Below are 8,991 nucleotides of genomic sequence, written 5' to 3'. Positions count from 1 at the left end.
CCGTTTATGAAAAATAAGACACATTATGAATGACACGGATTTTAATGTGAAATTGGTAAAAGAAGATAGAAGAGAGAAAAGTAAGAGCGTCCACAATAGGGGAGCCGCGGCTCCCGGCCTGGGGGTGGCTGAGCCGCGGCTCCCTATTTCTGGGGCCATGAAGAGCCGCGACGATGGGGAGGGGGGGAGACCAACTTAGCGCCACACAGGCGGCCTGGCCGGGGTGAGGCGGCTCACTATTGTGGCGGCCGAGAGCCGCGGCGCACGACCAACTATGATTTTTTTAAAATAATTTCCAAAAATTGTTTATATATACTTCATTCCACCCATTTTTCACTTCACACACATTCTTACACCCTAATTTTCGTTGTATAATTTCCCTTATCTATAATACAATGAAGATTTGGTTTGAATTTTTTTATTAAATTATGCACTTTTTTTTATTTATTATAGTCCGATAGTTTTTTATTCTAGTTAAATAAAAATATAACAAAAAATGAAAAAAATAATAATTTGTGGCTTGGGCTTGTCCACTATTGAGGTGGACAAGTTTTTTGTGGCCTGGCCAAGTTTCTTTGCCTTGGCTAAGTTTTGGTGGCTTGGGCTTGGGCTTGGGCTTGGGCTCCACTATTGTGGATGCTCTAAGAGAGAAGTAATATTAGTGGAATGTGAGATCCCTATTATTAGTAAGAGAGAATGAAAAAAAGTAAGATAGAAGTTGTTGAAAACTTTCTTTTTTTAAATGTGCTCTATTTTTCGTGGACGGAGAGAGTATCTGACTTAATAATATCTTGTTCTAACTTTCTTTTGTTTATTATTTTCCACGCAATTTATTTTCTTAATTATATAAATTGATTTTCTCAATAATCAGATGGAGTGAAAAGACCATGAGATTATAAATTTGCTACGAATATATTGCTCTCTCCGTCTCGTGAAAACAAATACTTATGAAACGACGTGAGTTTTAATGCAAAATTGGTAAAATAAGAAAAAGAAAGAAAAATATGTTAGTGGAAAATGAGTCTCACCCCATTAGAGATAAAGAAATTTTATAAAATCAAATGTTTCTATTTTTATAATCAACCACATATTTAAAGCAACACCCCATGTGAATGCCGCTTCAAAACCTAACCGATTCCAACTGTCTAGCTTCTTCTCTAAATTCAATTGATACAAAATTTATGCCCTATTTTGGGCTATATAATAGTAATACTATCCTTTAAAATATTAACCCAATGATAATCGAATTAACTAAAAACAGAAGTTATAAAGCTAGAAAAGAATTATCAAATCAACAAAAAAATAAAAAGAAAATTAGTAAACAAGACGAATATGCACATATAATAATAAATACTAGTATATGGTAAAAACAAAAAATGAGAAATTTAAATACAATAGTGAATAAAATGGGTACACCGACTTTGAAATCTTAGCTTAGAAATCAAGAAAAATAATTAGGTAAACGGCCCATTCCTTTTCAAGGCCTAACTCAAACCAGCTTGGTCACATGTGTCCTAATTAACCTCCCTTTCCCCACACACCATGTGTCACCCCACCCCAATTCACAACACTTGTTTTCTGATTTAATTAAATCTCTAAGAATTCATGTACCTAATTTATAAGTTTGAATCATTCACATAATAATTCAATAAAACTATTCATCATGGCTGTAAATTTGTTTACTAATTCAAAACAACATTTTCCAACATTGGCCTGTCCCCCTCGCCACCTGTCCGCGCTTTTCCTGGGCCCCACACATAATCACTATATATACCCCCCTTGAGAGTTGAGAGAGTATCAAGAATTTAAAGATAACAAGAGAGTCGAGTTGAGTTAAGTTGAATTGGTTTATTGAATAGTAAAGAGCAATGGCAGTTTCTAAGGCTATGGTGATGTTGATGTTCGTGGCGATCATGTCTGCTCTCTCGGCCTCATTTGCCCAGGTGGAGGCTCCCGCGCCGTCGCCTGACGCGGGTGCTGGTGCCTCTCTGACACTCTCTACCGCCGTCGTCGCTTCTTCATTGGTGGTGTCCCTTGTGGCTCTTGTCAAAAACTGATTTTATTTTATTTTGTTAAGATTATTCTTATTGGATTTGTGTGTTGAACTTGAGGGATGTGATATTCTTCTTCCATTTCTTGAGAAGTTAGTAGCATAGTATTGATTTGTATACAGATACATGGAGTGTTGTTTATTTGTTATTTATCACCATATATGAGACCTCTTTGTTAATAATTACTCTGGTTGTATATTGTTTTGATATTGGTGTGTTTGTTTGTGACAAATACTATTTTATGCAATTAGTTGTTACATGTAATCATGAGAGAGACTAGCATATTTTACAACTGCTGTGCTAATTATTAATGCTAAAAATCAGCATAATTCAACATCAGTTTCAAAAAAACAAGCTATTACAAGAGCTACCAAAATGGGGGGTACATACATACATGTTTCAAAACTACTAGAAAAATACAATGCACAACCCTCCCAGGTAAGCCCACTTCTCATGTAAAGCATCATCAAAACAACTTCTTTTTTTTTCTTTCTTTTTTCCTTTTTTTTCCCGGACAGAACAAAGGTCAAAAACCAAAAAACCTCACTCTTGATATTGTTTACATTTTCACTTTTCAATATAGTCCAACAGAACTATCTGTATATTTAGGAATGGCAGGCTTCAAATCATGGAATCAGTGCTCACATCAACTCAAATAATAGCTGTATCTGAAGAATAAAAAAGAACAACACAAATCACAATGTAGACTTTTAATTTCTCCCTATAATGATATAAGATCAAAACAAATTAATCTTACTTAGCCAAAGAAAATTGTCGAAAAGTTAGTTGAAGAGCACGCAAGAGTATCCTATCCCACCGAATTCCCTGCTGCAATTATAAGCTCCTTATTTTAGAAACAAAAACACTTGTACAATAAACAAAAACATTCTATGAGACTAACCTGGAAGAATTAGTAGAAATCAAAATTGTTTAATCATCTTATCTGCAAGTTAAGGAAGTCGGGTATCCTGAAAGAATCGATCATAATTAGCACGTACGAACCAACGCCTCAAACGATGGTACGAAAAAAGGACCTCATATCTTTGGCAACGACAGCATCTCCATCGTCACCACCAACATGGCGTACAACAACTTCCTCAAGACGACCATCGTGAAATGCATGCTGCAAAAGTTCGTTTAGACGAGAAATCTTACAAAACAAGTGTGTTAGAGGAGAATAATAATGATTAATGAAGATACATACCCTGTAGAAGCAGCTTGTCCCAAATGGACATGTTCCATTCCCAAAGTCAAAGTGCTTGCAGTCAATTGATCTCAGTTTCGTCTTATAGCTCTGAACGATTTCCTGTTTCTCCTCGCTCGAGGAGTACCAAACGACGCTGGGGATGACAAAGTACGAGAGCCTCCGACACAGAGGGCAAGCTCTCACAGCAGAGTTAAGATGAATCCCAGAAGTCGAAGAGCTACTACGCCAGTTTCTAATACACGAAATGCAGAACGAATGGTCACACTCTGACAGAATCCCGAATTTCCTTTCCGCGGACGTAGGCTTTGAGAGGACAGCCTCAAGACACACACTACACTCTATTTCTTGACTGCACCTTAGCGCCTCCATATGTTTACGCCTCTTCTCACACGACTTCAAGTGCTCTTCCCTCTCTTGAGGCCTAAAGGGATGCAGGCATCGTTTGTCACAGATCGGACATAGGTCCCCGTGAATGTGGGGGCAGTCTTCCCCCCGCGGGCAGTCACCATGACCCGAGAAAGAACATATAACATGATTATCATCGCTTAGCATGTCATCATGTCCTAATGCAGGCGGAGGTGAGGAAGCTGCGGTGGAGACTGCACCTCCATAAGGAAGCTCGATGGGGAGAGGACTATCTGATGAAGAACGACAAACTTTAACGTGTTCATATCTGCATCGACTGCCATACGTGCAAATCCCCTTCTGATAGAAGCTACATATCTGTAATATTACGAAAACACAAACTTAGCATAACTGATCTTGAAGCTATTTGTAAAAACGATCCTTATAACGTTACATTGTTCGATGGGGCCTTCCAATCATGCGCAAACTCACAATGCTCCCCTTTCAAGCATGCGCCATGGGCAAAAAATTTACAGAGAACCCTGTAAATTTTTTTCATATCATACACGAATAAATATGCGATAACATGTTGAGACGAGAGAAGAGAAGAGCGTACCCCTTAGACATGGCGTTCGTGAGAATCCGAGGGGAGACTCACGAAATTGCTTGCTTGACTATAACGAAAAGAAGGCTCGCAAGAGAATGAATCAAGAAATTTGGAAGAAATGAGGGAGCGTATATAGGGGGGGTGATGGAAACCAGAGTCCTCCACTTTTAACGATTACGCCTCATTTTTCTCTTTAGTAATGGCCGTTGCTGCATTTTCCTCAATATAGGAGAATCCAACTCCAACGCTCATATTATTTGTGTAACCATTTACATACCATTTGATTTTTCATAAATCCGCTCCCATCTCATTACTTTCGTTTTCATTGTGTGGACGAGATTTCGTATAAATTGGTAAACTTTATGAGGTTATCTTCTAATGCAGCATGCACTCCTTGGATGACATCATTCGAATTCATCATATAACAGGCGAGATTAGTAAGTAGAAAGTCAAATAAAAACTGAATTGTGAAATATTGGCATCTTCATATATCTAGATATTGACAGGCTTAAAAGTGTCGAGCTTTACAAATATTAATATAGCTACAACACAACATCTTCAATATGATAAAGATAAAGTAAAACATGTAGTTACATTTTGCCATTTTGAGATGTCCACAATAAATAGTCTCATTCCTATAAATGAAAAGTTTATCTCCCATACTTTATCTATTTTTCTCCCTTTTCTTATACTTTACCCACTTTTCCCCTCTATCTCACTTCAACTATTTTTTTCTCTTTCTCTTTTACTTTGTCAATTTCTTATTAAAACCCGTACCGTCCATAAATGAGGGAGTACCAAATTTCAGATTTTCGTACTACCATTTATATACTACCTCCGTCCCACATTAAGTGTCACATTTTGTCATTTTGATTTGTCTCACAACAAGAGTCACATTTCCCTTTTAACATAAATGATAAGTAGACTAATACTCCCTCCATTCCATAAATGATAAGTAGACTATCTCACATTTCACCAACCAATTCTACTTACATTTTATTATAAAACTAATACTCCCTCCGTTCCATAGTAATAGAGTCATTTTGTCATTTCGGTACGTTTCATAGTAATAGAGTCATTTTCATTTTTAGTAAAAGTCATTTATCCACACCTACTTTACTCTCTCTTACTTTTTTCTCACTTCATCTCTCTACCTTTTTCATTTTCTACTTTATTCTCCATTTACTTAACTCACCTAACACAAATTTTCTTAATCTCCATGCCGAAAAGAAACACCTTCATTTCTATGGACGGAGGGAGTATATATAAGTGAGATTCATAATACACTAACTTATTCAACTCACTTTTTCTTTACATTTCTTCAAATCTGTGCCCACACCAAATGTGACACTTAATATGAGACGGAGGTAGTAATATAATAAGAAACACGATTTCGGGTTAATAGTATTTCAATATACCATACAAAAAGTCAGCATACTTAAAGATAACAGTACCGAAAATTCGCATAACAAAAAATAGGTAAGATAAAATTAGGATATTTACTCATACCAGTATTTTTTTAATATGCACTCCAACAATATAATAGTTTCGATAAATTATACTGTACCCATCCACCCTAATTTCAATAGTATCATAATTGATCACTCATCTCTTAAAAGATTTATGTGTAATATTATGTTAGGAAGATTATTAATCATGGCAGCCACAAATTTTAGTAGATGAGATGTCAGTTTATGATTGGTGAGAGTAAAGGATAAGGAAATTAAAGACAATCATAGAAAACAACACATCCACCTATCCAAAGTCTAAACACTCAAACTAAATTAATCCCCATGGCCACCATTTTCTCCCCCTCAGCCCTCCTCTCCTCCACCACCTCCTCCGCCGCCAAGCCAGCTCCCCTCGCCGCCATCCCCCAATCAAAACCCCTCGCCACCACCCTCGCTGCCACCGCCCTCGCCGCAACCATACTCTCCCCACCCTCCCTCGCCGACCCCCCCTCCTCCTACAAGCTATACTACGGCACCGCTGCGAGCGCCGCGAACTACGGCGGCTACGGCGGGAACTCGGACAAGAAGGCCTCGGCGGAGTACACGTACGAGGTGCCGGAGGGGTGGAAGGAGAAGCTGATCTCGAAGATACAGAAGGGCACCAACGGCACAGACAGCGAGTTCTACAACCCGAAGAAGAAGGCCGAGAAGGAGTACCTGACCTTCCTCGGCGGCTTCCCCCGCCTCGCGCCCAAGGAGTTCATACTCAACAACCTCGCCCTGTCCGACGTGGACTTGCAGGACTTGATCGCCGCCGCCGACGCGGTCACCTCTGAGGAGAGGAAGGACGACAAGGGGCAGGTGTATTACGTGTATGAGATCGACGGCGCCGCGGGGCACAGCTTGATCTCTGTCACGTGCGCGAAGAATAAGCTGTATGCGCACTTTGTGAATGCGCCGGCGCCGGAGTGGAAAAGGCATCAAGAGACGCTTATGCACATTCACCAGTCGTTCAAGACTGTCGATTGACTCGCTTTTGGTCATCTCATTCTCAGCTTCCTTGTAATTAATAAACATATATGAGAATTGTTACTTGATTTTGATGAAATTTTTGTACAATGGCTTGTTTTCTTGTGATGGAGTACGTACTAAACAAGCCCATCAGCCTAAAGCCCAAGAAAGAGTATCAGTTCGGCATGACTAAAGAGTATCAGTCCGGCATGACTAAAGAGTTCAGTTCGGCATAACCAAAGAGTTCGGCCCCAGCCTACAGCTCGGTAAAAGCCAACCAATCAAACTCTGCTCTCAGGTCGGCATCAAGCTCTACTCTCAGATCGGCAAAAGCTGCTCGGCAATAATTCAGCAGTTCGGTCTCAGTATTCGACCGAACTAGGAGATAGTGGACTCATGCAGGATTTCCACCTCCACTACACCCACGATCTATTTAGTGGTGTCAAGCAGTCATTAACTCATGCAGGATAGTGGACCCATGCAAGATCGCCACGATCTCCACGACATCCACTACCTAGTAAATGGTGCTGCATGCCACGATCTTGGTTCAATGTATAAATAGAACCTAGATCAGATAGATAAAGGTTAAGTTCTGTTAAGTTCTCTAGAGATCAAAGGTCAAATAGCAAGTCTGTATTGTAAGCTGTAGAAAACAGATCAAGCAATACAACTCTGCCCTCTTTTCTTCCCGTGGACGTAGATTTACCTCAGTAAATCGAACCACGTAAATCTCTGTGTCGTGATCTGTATTTTCCTGCATTCATCACCATCAAAAATTCGCGGAACCATCACTGGCGCCGTCTGTGGGAAACAGAGAACCAAATTTGTGATAAAGCGAATTTTTGACCCTTTTTCCACCCCAAAAAAATGCATACCAGATCACACACTACCCGTAATACCGTTCGTGATAACCGTGAGGAAGCTAGTCCAACTCGCAGGTCTGAAAAACGGCCTCGGGAGACATCTACCTCCGGTTCTCACGAAGAAGGAACAAGCCACTCCAGGAGAGATCGCACCGAGTCTTCCCAGCAGCCCGATTTAAATGAAGCTGTCAAGCTGTTCTTGGCCGAGAAGCAGGAGGAGTTCTTAACCTTCCTGCAGAAGAGCCAACAGCCGGAGAAGACAACGGCGGATTCTCCCTCCTCATCCAGACATGAAAGTCACTACCGCAGTAGTGACGTGTCTTCCAGGAGAAAGAATCCTCAACCCCGACATGTTCCTGTTCCTCCTCGGTACCGGAACCACAGGAGAACTCCCTCTCCTCCATACCGAAGAGATGTCGGGTTCGCCATGTACGGAGCATTAAAGACTCCGTTCTCGGACGATATCACCCGAACTCCTTTGCCGCGGAACTACCGGACACCGTCAATGACTTATGACGGGCTAGTGGATCCTCATGACTTCTTGGGACGCTATCAGTATAATATGGCGAACCAGGGTCTCAATGAGGTCCATATGTGCAAGCTGTTCCCCGAGCTTCTTATCGGGAACGCGAGAAGGTGGTTCGATAGCCTCCCCCAAGGCAGCATTAGATCTTACCGAGATCTAATGGATGCTTTCCACAGGAGGTTCTTTCAGAAAGCGGAAGCCCGGATCACTTCGGCTCAGCTGCTTTCTATACGTCAAGGTCGCGACGAAAAGATCAGCGACTTCATGACGAGATTCCACAAGGAATGCCTACAAGTAGATGATCTCAACGATCTACTTGTCATTTCGGCATTCCAAAATGGAATCCTGCCCGGAGCTCTCTACAGAAAGCTCGTGGAGTGCGGTCCGCAAACAGCTCAAGAAATGTGGGACATTGCGGACCAGTTTTCCAGTGCGGATGAGGCAGACCGTCGAAAACGGTCTTTAGACAGCTCATCCCGAGAAGAGAAAAAGAAGCCCGATCAAAGCGGCCAGGTGCTTCCTCGTCGAACCCCTTTTGAAAGAATTCAAAGGGCACCGGTACAAGGCAGATTGGGGCCACGTCTCAATCCTGAGAAGCCGCCCGCTCAGTTCGTACCATTAAACAAGTCAAGAGCGGAAATTTTCGAACTACATTCCGATATGTTCGAAAAACCAAAGCGGATGACGAAATCAGCCGCGCGGCGACCTCAGGATCAATATTGCTCCTTCCATCAAGCCCACGGTCACGATACCGAGGAGTGCCGAAATTTGGCTGCAGGTATTGATGTTCTTGTGAAAACAGGAACGTTAAAAAAATACCAAAGCAAGCAGCCGAAAAAGAACAAAAGGCAGAGAGGTGCGAACTGCAATCCTCAGGATCCGAAAAGGCATGAGGATCCCGAAGATGACGACGAGCCGCAATATGATGGA

General features: G+C 41.3%; 2 protein-coding genes across 3 annotated transcripts; one reads left to right on the top strand and one right to left on the bottom strand.

Moving 5' to 3' along the window:
* Positions 1 to 2,056: 2,056 nt before the first annotated feature.
* LOC121775978 (putative RING-type E3 ubiquitin transferase C3H69) lies at positions 2,057 to 4,653 on the bottom strand. Of its 2 annotated transcripts, none has more exons than XM_042173095.1 (7): positions 4,220 to 4,653; positions 4,058 to 4,145; positions 3,256 to 3,981; positions 3,086 to 3,174; positions 2,953 to 3,019; positions 2,809 to 2,879; positions 2,057 to 2,719 (listed from the first exon to the last, which is right to left on the bottom strand). In XM_042173095.1, the coding sequence occupies exons 1-5, from the start codon at positions 4,228 to 4,230 to the stop codon at positions 2,986 to 2,988; spliced, it is 948 nt and encodes a 315-aa protein (XP_042029029.1). In that variant the 5' UTR covers positions 4,231 to 4,653; the 3' UTR covers positions 2,057 to 2,719; positions 2,809 to 2,879; positions 2,953 to 2,985. The 2 variants fall into 2 exon arrangements, with proteins under 2 accessions (XP_042029029.1, XP_042029030.1); XM_042173096.1 differs by having other exon boundaries at positions 2,809 to 2,876.
* A 1,322-nt stretch (positions 4,654 to 5,975) lies between these two features.
* Positions 5,976 to 6,769, top strand: LOC121776140 (thylakoid lumenal 19 kDa protein, chloroplastic-like). The gene has a single exon (XM_042173282.1). The coding sequence runs from the start codon at positions 6,004 to 6,006 to the stop codon at positions 6,688 to 6,690; it is 687 nt and encodes a 228-aa protein (XP_042029216.1). The 5' UTR covers positions 5,976 to 6,003; the 3' UTR covers positions 6,691 to 6,769.
* Positions 6,770 to 8,991: the final 2,222 nt, after the last annotated feature.

This window comes from Salvia splendens, chromosome 18, assembly GCF_004379255.2.
Source record: "Salvia splendens isolate huo1 chromosome 18, SspV2, whole genome shotgun sequence".
In the NCBI taxonomy this organism is placed as follows: Eukaryota; Viridiplantae; Streptophyta; class Magnoliopsida; order Lamiales; family Lamiaceae; genus Salvia; species Salvia splendens.
This window is presented reverse-complemented; position numbering and strand designations above follow the sequence as displayed.

What these genes read in the sequence shown, in the direction of transcription:
- LOC121775978 (XM_042173095.1), bottom strand. An exon ending in GGAAGGCCCCATCGAACAAT is followed by an intron (nt 3,982 to 4,057) that starts GTAACGTTATAA and finishes GTAATATTACAG; the next exon opens with ATATGTAGCTTCTATCAGAA. An exon ending in GGACAAGCTGCTTCTACAGG is followed by an intron (nt 3,175 to 3,255) that starts GTATGTATCTTC and finishes GAACTTTTGCAG; the next exon opens with CATGCATTTCACGATGGTCG.
- LOC121776140 (XM_042173282.1), top strand. Translation starts at nt 6,004, where the DNA reads ATGGCCACCATTTTCTCCCCCTCAGCCCTCCTCTCCTCCACCACCTCC.